The 19,543-nt window shown below is 47.8% G+C and overlaps 1 protein-coding gene across 11 annotated transcripts in view; it reads left to right on the top strand.

The window, feature by feature from the left end:
- The window catches only part of STAU2 (staufen double-stranded RNA binding protein 2), a 747,611-nt gene that overhangs the window by 384,804 nt on the left and 343,264 nt on the right, over positions 1-19,543 (top strand). For all 11 annotated transcript variants that reach the window (XR_010177886.1, XM_063923932.1, XM_063923926.1 and 8 more), the window contains one exon: positions 831-1,043. Coding sequence is in view for 10 of the 11 variants with exons in the window: in XM_063923932.1 (XP_063780002.1) it covers positions 831-1,043 (213 nt within the window). In the remaining variant the exon portion in view is untranslated. The remainder of the gene's footprint in view (positions 1-830; positions 1,044-19,543) is intronic.

The following is a 19,543-nucleotide window of genomic DNA, read 5'->3' as shown; positions in this document are numbered from 1 at the left end:
CTGGTGGTAAAATCCTTTAATGGTAAACTCCTCAATTGAGGTATGTGTCTTTAGATTAATTTCCATACCTTAAAAGTATACTCCTCCAGAGTGTCTACTCTACCTTATTCTAATTCCTATACTCAGGTGTCGTTTTCTTCGTAAAATTACCGGGAACCCCAATTAGTGCACCGCGTCCTCTCGCATAGCGAGCGAACTTTGGGCAAGGTGCTTCGCTCGGCACAGGTTACTACTCCCAATTGTAGTCCACGTGGATCGTAAAGTAAGAAAAAGTTGTAAAATGTTTTAAAAAAAAAAAAAAACTCATGTCGACCTTTCCATGTGTCGACCTTTGCCATGTTGACCTAAAGACCATGTCGACATAATGCATGTCAACCAATAGTGGTCGACCTAAGTGAAGTTGACCTGAAGAACGGATACCCAAATATAATTGCAGCGTTACACAGAATAAAACAAGGTAGACAAAGAGGGAACACATGAGATTGAGGGTCTTGCCCGTGAAAGTTTACAATATATGTTGTTTTGACAGGATGACCAGTGCAGAATACAGCAGTTTTATTTTTGTATGTGCAAAAAATGTTCACATCCTTTATCAGTTATTTTGTCCATATATAAAGGCCTAGATGGTATTCTGGTCATGAGATAATACATATGTTTTGTTCTTATTTTCAGTTATATATTTTAAGTGACCAGTCGTTTGTAGGCCAAATGAGAATTCAGCTTTTAAGTGCACCAGAACCTCGTGACATTACGGAGTCATGATGATCTTTATTGACTCACGTCCTAATGCTGTAGAGCCGTTCCAACTGCCTTTGCTTTCTTTTCCTCAGGTGACCAAGGAAAGTGGTCCTCCGCATATGAAGAGTTTTGTTACAAGGGTAACAGTGGGAGAATTCACTGCTGAAGGCGAGGGGAATAGCAAGAAGCTTGCCAAGAGGAGGGCGGCCGCCGCTGTGCTGCAGGAACTACGCAAACTCCCACCTCTACCCATTATTGAGAAACCAAGGCTCTATATAAAGAGGCGTCCCAAAACCATAATAAAGGTGTGTAAATAAAATGTAAAGATGGTTTACTGGAAAGAGATCTAAAACGGTTGCAAACCCATGTCTGGTAAGAAGGAGAAGCTGTAGAATGGTGTGCTGTTGCAGTTCAGTTTTCTATGTGTTTTGTGTTTCATGTACTTTGGGGGTCATTCCGAATTGATCGTAGCTGTGCTAAATTTAGCACAGCTACCATCATGTTCCCAGACATGCGGGGGGATGCCCAGCACATGGCTAGTCCGCCCCGCATATCTGTCCGGCACCCCCCTGCACAAGTACAAAAGCATCGCACAGCGGCAATGCTTTTGTACTTGTTGAGTAACTCCCGCCCAACGCAGCTCCTGCGGCTGGCCAGGAGTTGCCCGTCGCTGCCCCTGGTCGCAGCGGCTGCATGTGACGTCACGCAGCCGCTGCAGCCCGCCCCCCGCACTGTCCGGCCATGCCTGCGTTAGCCGGACCGCAACCCCCAAAACAGCGGCCTAATGCCGCCATGCCGCCCCCTCCCGCCCATCGACCGCCTCTGCCTGTCAATCAGGCAGATGCGATCGCTAGGGAACGAAGGCCTTTGGCCGTCCGGCATGCGCCGGTGCACTGCAGCACCGGCGCATGCGCAGTTCCAACCTGATCGCTGCGCATAACTGCAGCGAGCGATCAGGTTTATTTTCTGTTTCCGTAATAACCTTTCTCTATCGTCCTAGTGGATGCTGGGGTTCCTGAAAGGACCATGGGGAATAGCGGCTCCGCAGGAGACAGGGCACAAAAGTAAAGCTTTCCGATCAGGTGGTGTGCACTGGCTCCTCCCCCTATGACCCTCCTCCATGCCAGTTAGATTTTTGTGCCCGGCCGAGAAGGGTGCAATCTAGGTGGCTCTCCTAAAGAGCTGCTTAGAAAAAGTTTAGCTTAGGTTTTTTATTTTACAGTGATTCCTGCTGGCAACAGGATCACTGCAACGAGGGACTTAGGGGAGAAGAAGTGAACTCACCTGCGTGCAGGATGGATTGGCTTCTTGGCTACTGGACATCAGCTCCAGAGGGACGATCACAGGTACAGCCTGGATGGTCACCGGAGCCTTGCCGCCGGCCCCCTTGCAGATGCTGAAGTAAGAAGAGGTCCAGAATCGGCGGCAGAAGACTCCTCAGTCTTCTAAAGGTAGCGCACAGCACTGCAGCTGTGCGCCATTTTCCTCTCAGCACACTTCACACGGCAGTCACTGAGGGTGCAGGGCGCTGGGAGGGGGGCGCCCTGGGAGGCAAATGAATACCTATTTTGGCTAAAAATACCTCACATATAGCCTCCGGAGGCTATATGGAGATATTTAACCCCTGCCAGAATCCGTTAAGAGCTGGAGACGAGGCCGCCGAAAAAGGGGCGGGGCCTATCTCCTCAGCACACAGCGCCATTTTCCCTCACAGAAAGGCTGGAGGGAAGGCTCCCAGGCTCTCCCCTGCACTGCACTACAGAAACAGGGTTAAAACAGAGAGGGGGGGCACTAATTTGGCGTTAGAAATATATAAAAAAGATGCTATAAGGGAAAACACTTATATAAGGTTGTCCCTATATAATTATAGCGTTTTTGGTGTGTGCTGGCAAACTCTCCCTCTGTCTCTCCAAAGGGCTAGTGGGTCCTGTCCTCTATCAGAGCATTCCCTGTGTGTGTGCTGTGTGTCGGTACGTGTGTGTCGACATGTAGGAGGACGATGTTGGTGAGGAGGCGGAGCAATTGCCTGTAATGGTGATGTCACTCTCTAGGGAGTCGACACCGGAATGGATGGCTTATTTAGGGAATTACGTGATAATGTCAACACGCTGCAAGGTCGGTTGACGACATGAGACGGCCGACAAACAATTAGTACCGGTCCAGACGTCTCAAAAACACCGTCAGGGGTTTTAAAACGCCCGTTTACTTTAGTCGGTCGACACAGACACAGACAGGGACACTGAATCCAGTGTCGACGGTGAATAAACGTATTCCTTATTAGGGCCACACGTTAAAGGCAATGAAGGAGGTGTTACATATTTCTGATACTACAAGTACCACAAAAGAGGGTATTATGTGGGATGTGAAAAAACTACCATAGTTTTTCCTGAATCAGATAAATTAAATAAAGTGTGTGATGATGCGTGGGTTCCCCCCGATAGAAAATTATGGGCGGTATACCCTTTCCCGCCAGAAGTTAGGGCGCGTTGGGAAACACCCCTTAGGGTGGATAAGGCGCTCACACGCTTATCAAAACAAGTGGCGGTACCGTCTATAGATAGGGCCGTCCTCAAGGACCAGCTGACAGGAGGCTGGAAAATATCATAAAAAGTATATACACACATACTGGTGTTATACTGCGACCAGCGATCGCCTCAGCCTGGATGTGCAGAGCTGGGGTGGCTTGGTCGGATTCCCTGACTAAAAATATTGATACCCTTGACAGGGACAGTATTTTATTGACTATAGAGCATTTAAAGGATGCATTTCTATATATGCGAGATGCACAGAGGGATATTTGCACTCTGGCATCAAGAGTAAATGCGATGTCCATAACTGCCAGAAGATGTTATGGACACGACAGTGGTCAGGTGATGCAGATTCCAAACGGCACAAAGGTGTATTGCCGTATAAAGGAAGAGGAGTTATTTGGGGTCGGTCCATCGGACCTGGTGGCCACGGCAACTGCTGGAAAATCCACCGTTTTTACCCTAAGTCACATCTCTGCAGAAAAAGACACCGTCTTTTCAGCCTCAGTCCTTTCGTCCCTATAAGATCATATCTGCCCAGGGATAGAAGAAAGGGAAGAAGACTGCAGCAGGCAGCCCATTCCCAGGAACAGAAGCGTTCCACCGCTTCTGACAAGTTCTCAGCATGGCGCTGAGACCGTACAGGACCCCTGGATCCTACAAGTAGTATCCCAGGGGTACAGATTGGAATGTCGAGACGTTTCCCCTTCGCAGGCTCCTGAAGTCTGCTTTACCAAGGTCTCCCTCCGACAAGGAGGCAGTATGGGAAAAAATTCACAAGCTGTATTCCCAGCAGGTGAAAATTAAATTACCCCTCCTACTACAAGAAAAGGGGTATTATTCCACACTATATTGTGGTACTGAAGCCAGAAGGCTAGGTGAGACTTATTCTAAAAACCTTACAAAGGTTCAAATCAAGAGGGAGTCACTCAGAGCAGTGATAACGAACCAGGAAGAAGGGGACTATATAGTGTCCCGGGACATCAGGGATGCTTACCTCTATGTCCCAAATTTGCCCTTCTCACTAAGGGTACCTCAGGTTCGTGGTGCAGAACTGTCACTATCAGTTTCAGACGCTGCCGTTTGGATTGTCCACGGCACCCCGGGTCTTTACCAAGGTAATGGCCGAAATGATGATTCTTCTTCGAAGAAAAGGCGTCTTAATTATCCCTTACTTGGACGATCTCCTGATAAGGGCATAGTCCAGGGAACAGTTGGAGGTCGGAGTAGCACTATCTAGGATACTGCTACAACAGCACGGGTGGATTCTAAATATTCCAAAATCGCAGCTGATCCCGACGACACGTCTGCTGTGCCTAGGGATGATTCTGGACACAGTCCAGAAAAAGGTGTTTCTCCCGGAAGAGAAAGCCAGGGAGTTATCCGAGCTAGTCAGGAACCTCCTAAAAACAGTGCATCATTGCACAAGGGTCCTGGTAAAAATGGTGGCTTCCTACGAAGCAATTCCATTTGGCAGATTTCACGCAAGAACTTTTCAGTGGGATCTGCTGGACAAATGGTCCGGATCGCATCTTCAGATGCATCAGCAGATAACCCTATATCCAAGGACAAGGGTGTCTCTCCTGTGGTGGTTATAGAGTCCTCATCTTCTAGAGGGCCGCAGATTCGGCATTCAGGATTGGATGCTGGTGACCACGGAGCCCAGCCCGAGAGGCTGGGGAGCAGTCACACAAGGAAAAAATTTCCAGGGAGTGTGATCAAGTCTGGAGACTTTTCTCCACATAAATATACTGGAGCTAAGGGTAAATTTATAATGCTCTAAGCTTAGCAAGACCTCTGCTTCAAGGTCAGCCGGTATTGATCCAGTGGGAAAAACATCACGGCAGTCGCCCACGTAAACAGACAGGGCGACACAAGAAGCAGGAGGGCAATGGCAAAAACTGCAAGGACTTTTCGCTGGGCGGAAAATCATGTGATAGCACTGTCAGCAGTGTTTCATCCCGGGAATGGAAACTGGGAAGCAGACTTCCTCAGCAGGCACGGCCTCCACCCGGGAGAGTGGAAACTTCATCGGGAAGTTTTTTCCACATGATTGTAAACCGTTGGGAAATACCAAAGGTGGACATGATGGCGTCCCGTCTGAACAAAAAACGGGACAGGTATTGCGCCAGGTCAAGAGACCCTCAGGCAATAGCTGTGGACGTTCTGGTAACACCGTGGGTGTACCAGTCGGTGTATGTGTTCCCTCCTCTGCTTCTCATACCTAAGGTGCTGAGAATTATAAGACGTAGAGGAGTAAGAACTATACTCATGGCTCCGGATTGGCCAAGAAGGACTTGGTACCCGGAACTTCAAGAGATGCTTACAGAGGTCTTATGGCCTCTGCCGCTAAGAAGGGACTTGCTTCAGCAAGTACCATGTCTGTTCCAAGACTTACCGCAGCTGCGTTTGTCGGCATGGCGGTGGAAAGCCGGATCCTAAGGGAAAAAGGCATTCCGGAAGAGGTCATTCCTACCCTGGTCAAAGCCAGAAAGGAGGTGACCGCACAACATTATCACCACATGTGGCGAAAATATGTTGCGTGGTGTGAGGCCAGGAAGGCCCCACAAAGAAATTTCAACTCGGTCGTTTCCTGCATTTCCCGCAAACAGGAGTGTCTATGGGCCTCAAATTGGGGTCCATTAAGGTTCAAATTTCGACCCTGTCGATTTTCTTCCAGAAAGAATTGGCTTCAGTTCCTGAAGTCCAGAAGTTTGTCAAGGGAGTATTGCATATACAAACCCCTTTTGTGCCTCCAGTGGCACTGTGGGATCTCAACGTAGTTCTGGGATTCCCAAAATCACATTGGTTTAAAACCAGTCAAATCTGTGGATTTGAAGCATCTCACATGAAAAGTGACCATGCTCTTGGCCCTGGCCTGGACCAGGCGAGTGTCAAATTGGTGGTTTTTTCTCAAAAAAGCCCATATCTGTTTGTCCATTCGGACAGGGCTGAGCTGCGGACTCGTCCCCAGTTCTCTCCCTAAGGTGGTGTCAGTGTTTCACCTGAACCAGCTTATGGTGGTGCCTTGCACCTACTAGGGACTTGGAGGACTCCAAGTTGCTAGATGTTGTCAGGGCCCTGAAAATATGTTCCAGGACGGCTGGAGTCAGGAAAACTGACTTGCTGTTATCCTGTATGCACCCAACAAACTGGGTGCTCTTGCTTCTAAGCAGACTATTGCTAGTTGGATGTGTAATACAATTCAGCTTGCACATTCTGTGGCAGGCCTGCCACAGCCAAAATATGTAAATGCCCATTCCACAAGGAAGGTGGGCTCATCTTGGGCGGCTGCCCGAGGGGTCTCGGCTTTACAACTTTGCCGAGCAGCTACTTGGTCAGGGGCAAACACGTTTGCTAAATTCTACAAATTTGATACCCTGGCTAAGGAGGACCTGGAGTTCTCTCATTCGGTGCTGCAGAGTCATCCGCACTCTCCCGCCCATTTGGGAGCTTTGGTATAATCCCCATGGTCCTTTCAGGAACCCCAGCATCCACTAGGACGATAGAGAAAATAAGAATTTACTTACCGATAATTCTATTTCTCGGAGTCCGTAGTGGATGCTGGGCGCCCATCCCAAGTGCGGATTATCTGCAATACTTGTACATAGTTACAAAAATCGGGTTATTATTGTTGTGAGCCATCTTTTCAGAGGCTCCGCTGTTATCATACTGTTAACTGGGTTTAGATCACAAGTTGTACGGTGTGATTGGTGTGGCTGGTATGAGTCTTACCCGGGATTCAAAATTCCTCCCTTATTGTGTACGCTCGTCCGGGCACAGTATCTAACTGGCTTGGAGGAGGGTCATAGGGGGAGGAGCCAGTGCACACCACCTGATCGGAAAGCTTTACTTTTGTGCCCTGTCTCCTGCGGAGCCGCTATTCCCCATGGTCCTTTCAGGAACCCCAGCATCCACTACGGACTCCGAGAAATAGAATTATCGGTAAGTAAATTCTTATTTTTCATTCATGTATTTTGAAGGAATAGTTAATTAAAATGAACCAAAGTTTTTGGAAGGGATAGTAAAGCTATGAATTGAGTAATGAGTTCAGAGGTACCTAGCTTCTAATTGTCTGGAACAAGAAGAGCTTAATACTGGGCATATACGTTAAGGGCCTCATTTAAAGTTCAAAGCAAATTTGACGATGTCCAAACCGGTTTTGCAACAGCCTGCCATTAAGTCAGAAGACGTACCAATCAAGCGAATCAGAGTATACAACTGGGAATACATTTGTCCTGCTTTTGCTAGTTCAGTATAATGTTGATTAGTAGTAATGATTATTCATAACTTGGACAGAACATGATATGCCTTAACTCCCACTGAGCATGATATCACATCAAGCTACTTTTACAAAGCAGAATATCCAAACCAATTGCCAGTATGCAGCCTTTTCCCTGGAATTGTGAAAGTTTCATTACATGCAATCAGTAGGATATACTTTAGTATAAGTATCCGTTAAGCACACTCATTGATCCTAATCCTTAAGTTATTGTAGTATGGTCAATTATAACAGCTGATCATAAAAGCCGTACTGACGCGTTTCTCCACCTCCTATCAATGGCGGTTTCATCAGAAGAAATAAGTGTTAGTTCCTGTGGCCATCACTGAGCTCGGCTGACTCATCAACCAGTAGTCACGGGGAGAGTTGTAAACAAATCCCCTCATATCCTTCACTTGGGTGTGGTACATTTTGTCAACTTTCAGAATATTGACAGCATGATGTCAACATACTCTTGATGTCGACATTAACAATGTTAACATTCTGGCAATGTTGACATTGTGAATGTTGACATATTGTATGTGGTAATTAAGACCATGTCAACTATCTGATTGTTGACAATGTGACTGCATAATCTTTATGTAGAGCTCTGAGACATCATTGTATCCACGGTTATTATACTTCACTCGTTATACCAGGAACACACATCAATATAGCAGAAGATAGATGCATAGCTACACGGATACATACATACTTTAGCTGTCCCAGGATGCATATGGGGCCTCCTCTATAACCCTGCCTCCAGGCACTGAAAGCAGTTTTGAGTTGGTGCTTGCACCAGCATGTCACTGAACAGAGGGTATGCGCTGAGCAGCCCTGAAAGCTTTTCAACAAAGAAGATTTTTAGCTTTTCTGACTGGGCTGGCGGCGCTGTATGTCTGAATGACATTCAGTGCTGCTGCTCCATCACCTCCCAAGCGGCCTGCACACTCCACTTTGGCCTGGTTCCGGGGTACCTGCGGCGGAGGCATCTCGACTTAGGCATGGTCGCGGACTGCTCTCCTGGATCGCATGGCTGGTATGGGGAGGAGGTAAGTGGGTCTCCTAGGTGGGACCCGCCATTAAATCACGTTCCATCCGCGGTCTGGGGAGACGGACCGCGGAGTTGGCGTGGACACTGTCACTGGGCAGGGACCCCACTAGGCCACCAGGGCATTCGAAGCACAGGTCAGGTGTATTAACACATGTTTAATAAGTCTCCACAGTTCCTGGGGTGGAAGTTCAGCATAGGGGAGGTGGTGCTTGACCTGTAGCCCCTCCCCCAGCCCAGGGCGCCATCTCCTCACGGATTTCCCACCCTGGAGCGGCCTCACTCCCTCACAGAGACTCTGGGCGCCTTCTTAACAGCATAGCTGTAGCAGGTCTCCAAGATTTCAGAGCAAGGTCTCCCATGTAAAGCTGCCTGTGTACAGCACTGAGACTTCACAGTCACTGGAGAATATATCCAACATGTCTTAGAGATGGCGTTAGTTGAGAAAGGTGTACATTGCAGAGTATATTGTACGAGTATTCTGCTATGTCCTCCGGTGTGTGACCGCACTGTGATAGATATATATATATCTATCTAACATAGTGTTCGAGCTAGGTTGTTTTAGCAGGGCGCCGCGCCCTGCCCGATTTTTTACGGGCAAAATTTGCCCTGCCCTTTCTGCGGCGCCCTGGTAGAACAGCCGCCCGCTTCCTGCCCTCCCAGCGTGTAAAGATGCCGTGCGCATGCGCGCGGCATCCATTCAAGCTGTGAGAGAGCTTGAGGTAAGCCCAGCACCTCTGTAGGTGTTGGGCACGCCCCCAACAGTGACGCCGCCGGCCGCCCACGCCCCCTTTTTTAACGTCTGTGGGCTGATCCGCCCACTTTTATTACGCGTAATGACCGCGCCCCCTATTTTTGACCACACCCCCTTTTTCGGCGCACGCTTGTGCCCCACTCAGTCTGGCGCCCTGCCCTGCCCCAATTCTAGAGTGAACACTATTATATATATATATATATATATATATATATACAAATACAACTCAAGTGCAGCTTTATTGTAATAATAATTTCTGCATTGCATGTGACTGTGTGCCTGTATCTGCTGTGTGGTTTCACTTTCAGTGTTTCCCAGATATAACTGTCACTATATTCTGTACCCTGGGCTAGGTGCGTTTGGGTTTTACAATATAGTCATACACAGTATTTATATATCTATAAGTATATTTCTACTGTGTTACAGTCACGTTATACCCTGTTTTATTCCACAGATTTTTGCTTTTGTCTGGCTTAATAATCGTACTGTGTTAGTCCATTTATTTGTTGCATATATAATGTCTAACAGAAAGAGCAGTAAATCTGTGGAAGCTCCTGCATCATGCAGAGCATGCTCCAAGGATTTATCAGAGGGGGAAGTGTTGTATGATGGTTTGTGTACTGCTTGTCATGCACCTCCCAGTCAGTCTACAGCCCCTGCCATTAGTCAGGAGCCTCCATGGGCAGCATTCACTACCCTGCTGGGTACTCTAGTGGAACGCCTTGCGCCCCCTATGGGGCCGCCTGTGCCATTACCCCCACAAATAGTGCCCATGGTTAATCCGCCTTGGGCGGAAAATTTGTCTAACCAACTGCAACAACTACATCAGTCTCTGGTTAGACAGAACTCTACCACGGGTCACTCCCATACCCCTGGTACCTCTAAGCAGGCTTCCTCCTCACAGTCTACAAACCTCTGATGTCTCATCTGAAGAGGAGGGGGAGTATATCGTCCTGTCAGACACAGGTCCTGTGTTACTGATGAGGATTTTCCCTTACAAATTGATGTCCATTCCCTGGTAGTTGCTCTTAAGCATATTCTTCAAATCACAGATGAGGAGGATTCCATTGCTGTGGCAAAGAAAACTGATAAGTTTAAACAGCAGAAGGTGGTTAAAACTGTATTACCTCATTCTGATCATTTAGTGGACATCAGAGGGGAACCTTGGTCTAATCCCCTATTCCTAAATGGGCCTTGGCTCACTACACTTTCCCTGCAAAGTTGTGTAACAAATGGGAGACTCCCGCCGTTAGATTCTCATGTCACCCGCCTAGTGGTGTCATCCACTCTGCCTGTCACCACTGTCACCTCACTGAGGGAGCCGACACATAAGCGTGTTGAAGGGTGCCTGAAACTGTATATTCTCTTACAGGGGCTATTCATAGGCGCACTGTTGCTGCCCCTTGGGCCGCAAAAGTATTGAGGCATGGGTTCAGGCGTTAGAGGAGGAGCTGCCCAAGGATATTTCTGACCATGCCAGACAATACCTGTCTCACATTACCACCGCCTCTTATTACATTCAAGAGGCGTCCTCTGAGGCGGTAGTATTGGCAGCCAAAGCGTCGGTTACGTCTGTCCTGACGAGCCGCATACTGTGGTTGAGGTCCTGGAAAGTAGACCTGAACTCCAAAAAGACTTTGGAGGTCCTCCCCTTCACTGGGGATATTTTGTTTGGGGAAGACCTAAATAAAATTGTGTCTGAACTGGCAGCTGCTAAAACAGCTTTTCTCCCAACTACTAACAGAAGGCAAAGGGTACCACTTTTCTCTCCTTTTGGCCTCTTGTGCTCCCAAAACCACTAAGCCCAAGGCGAAACAGTATTGGACAGCCCGTCAGCCTGCTGCAAAAACATGACAAGCCTGCTGCATGACTGAGCGGCCACAAATCTCTGACAAGTTTGTGAAAGTGTCCAAGTTTCGTATGGAAACGCTGCGCTCAATTATGCTGGCTATGGAACCCGGAGACTATATGGTATCCCTGGATATACAGGCTGCATATCTGCATATTCCTATTGCCATATCACATCAGCAGTTCCTGCGGTTTGCTATTGGCAACCTTCACTACCAATTCCAGGCTCTGCCATTTGGACTGGCTATGGCTCCTCGGATCTTCACTAAGGTCATGGCCGTGATGACGGCCCACCTCCGTCGCCAGGGAATCCGAATCCTCCCGTACTTGGACGACCTGCTGATTCTAGCAAATTCTCACAAAGTCCTCAGTCATCTGCAACTGACTGTGAATTTCCTGCAAGCAAATGGGTGGCTAATAAATTGGAAGAAGTCCTCGCTGGTCCCAGCTCAGAGCATGGTGCACCTTGGGGCGCTCTTAGACACACGCAGTCAGAAACTGTTCCTGTCTCCAGACAAAGTCCTGAATCTTCAGGAAAGGATAAGACACTTAATTCGTCGCCCCAGAGTGTCGATACGCTCGGCGATGCAAGTCCTTGGCCTGATGGTGCCGTCCTTGGATATGGTGGAATACATTAAATTTCAGTCTCGTCCTCTGCAACGGTTGATCCTGTCAAAGTGAGACGGCCTACCTCATCGGATCAGATACCAGATGGTCTTGTTGACTCTGGAGGTTCGTCTGTTGCTGTCCTGGTGGCTCCAGGACCAGTGATTGTGCAGGGGCTGTCCATTCTGGATCCCCGACTGGGTCCTACTGACAACGGATGCCAGTCTACGGGGATGGGGAGCGGTGTTGGAGCAACACTAGTTTCAGGGTCGTTGGACCAAGGAGGAATCACTTCTCCCGATCAACATTTTGGAGCTGAGGGCAGTGTTCAATGTACTATCTCTTCTTGCCTCTGGTATGGAACGGGCCTGTTCAGGTTCAGTCAGACAACACCACGGCATATATAAACCATCAAGGCGGCACTCGAAGCCGCATGGCAATGATGGAAGTGTCAAAAATCTTTTGTTGGGCGGAACGCCATCTACCAGCCATATTGGCAGTGTTTATTCCGGGTTCCCTGAACTGGGAAGCGGACTTCCTCGGTCGCCAGGACGTTCACTCTGGAGAGTGGAGCCTTCATCCAGAAGTCATTCAACTCCTGGTGGACAGGTGGGGCCTAACAGATGTAGAACTCATGGCGTCTCAACACAGTCACAAGGTTCTGGTCTTCGGATCACGGACTAGGGTTCCTCAGGCAGCGTTCGTGGACGCACTGGCAGTTCTGTGGAACTTTCGGCCACCTTACGTTTTCCCTCCGGTGTCACTCCTGCCAGGGGTACTGCAGAAGTTCAAGCAAGAAGGAGGAATGTTAGTTCTAGTCGCTCCAGCGTGGCCCAGACGGCATTGGTTCTCAGACCTGCATGTTCTTTTGACAGTGTCCCCTTCTACTTCTTCAGCATCAAGACCTCCTCGTACAGGGCCTTTGTCTCTACCTGGACCTGGCCAGACTGGCTTTGACGGTGTGGCTCTTGAAGTATCACTCCTGAGGGCCAAAAGATTTACTGAGGCTGTTATTCAAACTATGCTGAAGGCCTGCAAACCGGCCTCTGCTCAAATTTATTACAGGGTTTGGCATTCTAATTTCACCTGGAGTGCTGATAAGATTTATGATGCTGGTAGATTTAAAACTTCCAGAATTCTGGCTTTTCTGCAAAGAGGCTTGGACTTAGGTCTTCGTCTGGCCTCCCTCAAGGTTCACATATCTACCTTTTTGGTGTGGTTTCAGCGCAAGATTGCCTCTATACCTGATGTTCATACATTCACTCAAGGTATTCTCCGTATTCAGCCTCCATATGTTCCCTCTGTGGCTCCATGGGATCTGTCTGTTGTGCTGAATGCCCTACAAGAGTCTCCATTTGATCCTCTTTAATCAATGGACCTTAAATGGCTCACTGCCAAGGTCCTGTTCTTGATGGCTATTGCCTCTGCAAGACGCGTGTCGGACTTAGGTGCTATCCTGTCGTCCACCCTTTCTGATTTTTCACCGTGACCGGACAGGTGGTGTCGTCATTTCACCTTAACCAAGAGATTTTGGATGTGGTAAGAGCTCTCCATGTCTATGTGGAGAGGACTGCCTCTATTAGGCGGTCGGATGCCCTCTTTGTCCAGTTTGGTTTCCACAAACGTGTCTGGCCTGTGAACAAGCAAACCTTGGCCAGATATTAATAATAATAATAATTTTATTTATATAGCGCTCTTTCTCCAACAGGACTCAAGGCGCTTTACAGATATCAAAAACAATGCACATGATACAGAGGATTTGAGTAATACAACAATAGATCAGCCACACAGACATAAAAGAAAACCTTAAGCACACAGAAAGCATAATGCAGGATTGGTGTAGGCATTTTGGGTAATAACTTCCAAGGGTTGTGTATTCCACCCTCACAAGGTACCAAGTGCGGCAGCCATCTTGAGCGCTCAGCGTAGGATTACCCAGGGTGGAATAGTCCACCCCTAGAAGAGATGACACAAAATGGGGGTGATTTCAGAGTCCTACAGTTCAGAGTAGGGTTCCATCAAAACCATCAGGCCTATGTATTTTTTATCCCATGGATTAGACTGGTGATTGCACATGCCCATTCTTCTCGGTCTGTTGGACCTTCATGGGCGGCCCGCAGTGGCGAGTCTGCAGAATAATTGTGCAACGCGGCTATGTGGTCCTCTATGAACACGTTTCTTAGGTTCTATTCTTCGCCAATAACTGCAACTGTATTTGCATACAAAATGCTTTACTACAGTGTTTTCTTGGAAAACACTGTATGTAACATGGCAATTTTAATCCGATTGTCTGGGCATTATCGTTCACGCAACGCAAGCCACGCATCGGTAATGATGTCATTATTTCAAACCCCTTTTCATCCCCTTAGGGAAGCATTATTAAAGTTCTTATTACGCAGTTTTCCTATTTCCTACCTGAAAAATAGCTATGTTACACTCCAGCTTCCTAACACATCGGGAAGTAGGAGAAATAGTGATGAGTCAGTCAGTGAGTGATGGCTTTCGTATGTATGTGTGTGTGTATATATATATATATATATATATATACACTGCTCAAAAAAATAAAGGGAACACTAAATTAACACATCCTAGATCTGAATGAATGAAATATTCTTATTAAATACTTTGTTCTTTACATAGTTGAATGTGCTGACAACAAAATCACACAGAAATTATCAATGGAAATCAAATTTATTAACCCATGGAGGTCTGGATTTGGAGTCACCCTCAATATTAAAGTGGAAAAACACACTACAGGCTGATCCAACTTTGATGTAATGTCCTTAAAACAAGTCAAAATGAGGCTCAGTAGTGTGTGTGGCCTCCAAGTATCTGTATGACCTCCCTACAACCCACACAAGTGGCTCAGGAAGTGCAGCTCATCCAGGATGGCACATCAATGTGAGCTGTGGCAAGAAGGTTTGCGGTGTCTGTCAGCGTAGTGTCCAGAGCATGGAGGCGCTACCAGATGACAGGCCAGTACATCAGGAGATGTGGAGGAGGCCGTAGGAGGGCAACAACCCAGCAGCAGGACCGCTACCTCCGCCTTTGTGCAAGGAGGAACAGGAGGAACACTGCCAGAGCCCTGCAAAATGACTTCCAGCAAGCCATAAATGTGCATGTGTCTACTCAAACGATAAGAAACAGACTCCATTAGGGTGGTATGAGGGCCCGACGTCCACAGGTGGGGGTTGTGCTTACAGCCCAACACCGTGCAGGACGTTTGGTATTTGCCAGAGAACACCAAGATTGGCAAATTCGCCACTGGCGCCCTGTGCTCTTCACAGATGAAAGCAGGTTCTCACTGAGCACATGTGACAGACGTGACAGAGTCTGGAGACACCAACGAGAACATTCTGCCTGCAACATCCTCCAGCATGACCGGTTTGGCAGTGGGTCAGTAATGGTGTGGGGTGGCATTTCTTTGAGGGGCCGCACAGCCCTCCATGTGCTCGCCAGAGGTAGCCTGACTGCCATTAGGTACCGAGATGAGATCCTCAGACCCCTGTGAGACCATATGCTGGTGCGGTTGGCCCTGGGTTCCTCCTAATGCAAGACAATGCTAGACCTCATGTGGCTGGAGTGTGTCAGCAGTTCCTGCAAGACGAAGGCATTGATGCTATGGACTGGCCCGCCTGTTCCCCAGACCTGAATCCAATTGAGCACTTCTGGGACATCATGTCTCGCTCCAACCACCAAAGTCACGTTGCACCACAGACTGTCCAGGAGTTGGTGGATGCTTTAGTCCAGGTCTGGGTGGAGATCCCTCAGGAGACCATCCGCCACCTCATCAGGAGCATGCCCAGGCATTGTAGGGAGGTAATACAGACACGTGGAGGACACACACACTACTGAGCCTCATTTTGACTTGTTTTAAGGACATTACTTCAAAGTTAGATCAGCCTGTAGTGTGTTTTTCCACTTTAATATTGAGGGTGACTCCAAATCCAGACCTCCATGGGTTAATAAATTTGATTTCCATTGATAATTTTTGTGTGATTTTGTTGTCAGCACATTCAACTATGTAGAGAACAAAGTATTTAATAAGAATATTTCATTCATTCAGATCTAGGATGTGTTATTTTAGTGTTCCCTTTATTTTTTTGAGCAGTGTATATATATATCACAGCGGCGTTTCTAGAGAGGAGGGGACTCGTGTGCAGACTCCGTATGTGGGCCCCCTCCTCTCCTGTAGCCGTCACCACCGCTGCTAGCGCTCTCAGCGCTGAGACTCTGGGGCACAGTGCCAGAGTCTACAGCGCATGCGCAGGACTCCAAAAAAATGGCCACCGCGCCATTTTTCCGGAGTCCTGCGCATGCGCTGTAGACTCTGGCACTGTGCCAGAGTCTCTAGCGCTCAGTGCGCTAGCAGCGGCGGTGACGGCTACGGGAGAGGAGGGGGCCCATACACAGTCGCCGATGGATGCCGGAAAGGTAAGTATAGAAGAAATGGGTGCAGTGTGTGTGGTGTGGGCCCCCTCTGGACCCAGGGGCCCGTGTGCACCGCACACACTGCACCCATTATAGATACGCCAGTGTGTGTGTGTGTGTATATGTGTGTGTGTATATATATATATATATATATATATATGTTACTTTTTATGTAGTGCTTACATGTTACGCAGCGCTTTACACAGATTTTCTGTTTTTTATTATTTGCATTAGTCCTTTCCCCATTGATTTCTAAATTCCCTGCCACACAAGCAAACAGGCAAAGGTTCCTTTTTTGTCAGAGCCAATTGAACTACCACCATACTGTATTTTTGGATTCATTTTTTTAATGGATTTTTTTCATGCGGCGGTAGAAACATTGTTACATTTAGCAAATATGTCTGGTGTACTTGCTCTAGTATTGGGTTTACTAAAACATAGCTGTTGGGTTCATTTCTGGGGGTAATTGTTCTCTCATAGGTTTGGAAAACGATGCATAAATATACATTCACATGTGTCACAATATCCCTACCTGCAGAAAAAACCCAGTCATGGAAGGTTAAAAAGAAAAATACACTAATATCAATGTGCAGTGTAGTCAGCAAGTGGTTATACAGGTGTCTCCTCATACATGCGCCAAATGGCTTGCGTCCCATGCTGCGCAGTTTTTCCTCAATTTTGCATCTACGCTCTCATAGTATACTAGGTACTTAGGATTATTTTTTCTGTTGCACAGCAATTACTATAAAGTCTCACATAAGCATAACCATGCATGGAGCGGGTCACTCATATCAGACCTGTCTTTTACACTAGTTCACTGGTTCTCATACTCTGTCCACAGGACCCCAAACAGCTCAATATTCCAGGTCACTCAGCAGGTGCACAGGTGTAATCATTACTGACATATTACAAAATGTGCAGGTGGAGCTAATTATTTCACTTGTGATTTTATGAGATGACCTGGAAATCATGAACAGTTTATGGTCCCAAGGACTGAGTTGGAGAACCTACAATATGCCCTGGATTGTGTAGCAATATCTATTGTGCACTAAACAAATACTATAAACTATACTAGCAAATAAAATAATGGTTCAAAATTGTAAGTAGCTCAAGAAGAAACTATACAGGGTTTTATTTCTCTAGATGGATTCACTTTAGTGGTGGTCTGTATGGGTTCACTATGGCTGGCCGGCGGTCGGGCTCCCGGCGAACAACATCCCGGCGCCGGGAGCCCGACCGCCGGCTTACCGACAGCGTGGCGAGCGCAAATGAGCCCCTTGCGGGCTCGCTGCGCTCGCCACGCTACGGGCACAGTGGCGCGCTACGCGTGCCACACTATTTTATTCTCCCTCTATGGGGGGTCGTGGACCCCCACGAGGGAAAATAAGTGTCGGTATGCCGGCTGTCGGGCTCCCGGCGCCGGTATACTGAGCGCCGGGAGCCCGACCGCCGGCATACAGAAGACCACCCGTCTGTATATTGTGTTTCGCTTCAGAGCTGCGACAGTATAAAGATACAAAATCTGCTATAGAAGCATTGTACACTAAAAGCCAAAATGCATTTCATTGCTCCTGGGCCTTGCATTGTGGTCAGCCAGGGAGAAAGGTACACATGGGACCTTATTCAGACTTGGCCATAAACCCAAGTTGCAGACTTTTTCCAGTCACAATTTGCTTTTATTTGTAGTGTATTGTTTAAAATTTTGCGCATACAACGTGAACAACTTGAACTTGACAGTATGGATTAGGAGCAGAGGCGGATATAGGGGTGGGGATGCCCCTAGTCACAATAATGACGATCGCCCCTTCGCCTGCCTAATTTTATTATTATTTTATATTATTTCTCTATCGTCCTAGTGGATGCTGGGGTTCCTGAAAGGACCATGGGGAATAGCGGCTCCGCAGGAGACAGGGCACAAAAGTAAAGCTTTCCGATCAGGTGGTGTGCACTGGCTCCTCCCCCTATGACCCTCCTCCAAGCCAGTTAGATTTTTGTGCCCGGCCGAGAAGGGTGCAATTCTAGGTGGCTCTCCTAAAGAGCTGCTTAGAGAAAGTTTAGCTTAGGTTTTTTATTTTACAGTGAGTCCTGCTGGCAACAGGATCACTGCAACGAGGGACAGAGGGGAGAAGAAGTGAACTCACCTGCGTGCAGGATGGATTGGCTTCTTGGCTACTGGACATCAGCTCCAGAGGGACGATCACAGGTACAGCCTGGATGGTCACCGGAGCCGCGCCGCCGGCCCCCTTGCAGATGCTGAAGTAAGAAGAGGTCCAGAATCGGCGGCTGAAGACCCTTGCAGTCTTCTAAAGGTAGCGCACAGCACTGCAGCTGTGCGCCATTTTCCTCTCAGCACACTTCACACGCAGTCACTGAGGGTGCAGGGCGCTGGGGTGGGGCGCCCTGGGAGGCAAATGTAAACCTATATACTGGCTAAAAATACCTCACATATAGCCCCCAGAGGCTATATGGAGATATTTAACCCCTGCCAAACTTCACTAAAGAGCGGGAGACGAGGCCGCCGGAAAAGGGGCGGGGCCTATCTCCTCAGCACACAGCGCCATTTTCTCTCACAGAAAGGCTGGAGAGAAGGCTCCCAGGCTCTCCCCTGCACTGCACTACAGAAACAGGGTTTAAACAGAGAGGGGGGGCACTAATTGGCGATATAAATATCTATATAAAGATGCTATTAGGGAGAAACACTTATATAAGGTTGTCCCTATATAAAATTATAGCGTTTTTTGGTGTGTGCTGGCAAACTCTCCCTCTGTCTCTCCAAAGGGCTAGTGGGTCCTGTCCTCTATCAGAGCATTCCCTGTGTGTGTGCTGTGTGTCGGTACGTGTGTGTCGACATGTAGGAGGACGATGTTGGTGAGGAGGCGGAGCAATTGCCTGTAATGGTGATGTCACTCTCTAGGGAGTCGACACCGGAATGGATGGCTTATTTAGGGAATTACGTGATATTGTCAACACGCTGCAAGGTCGGTTGACGACATGAGACGGCCGACAAACAATTAGTACCGGTCCAGACGTCTCAAAAACACCGTCAGGGGTTTTAAAACGCCCGTTTACTTTAGTCGGTCGACACAGACACAGACAGGGACACTGAATCCAGTGTCGACGGTGAATAAACAAACGTATTCCTTATTAGGGCCACACGTTAAAGGCAATGAAGGAGGTGTTACATATTTCTGATACTACAAGTACCACAAAAGAGGGTATTATGTGGGATGTGAAAAAACTACCATAGTTTTTCCTGAATCAGATAAATTAAATAAAGTGTGTGATGATGCGTGGGTTCCCCCCGATAGAAAATTATGGGCGGTATA

Source organism: Pseudophryne corroboree, chromosome 5 (assembly GCF_028390025.1).
Source record: "Pseudophryne corroboree isolate aPseCor3 chromosome 5, aPseCor3.hap2, whole genome shotgun sequence".
NCBI classification, from domain to species: Eukaryota; Metazoa; Chordata; class Amphibia; order Anura; family Myobatrachidae; genus Pseudophryne; species Pseudophryne corroboree.
Note: the sequence above shows the minus strand (reverse complement) of the source record. Positions and strands in the feature narration are given on the sequence as shown.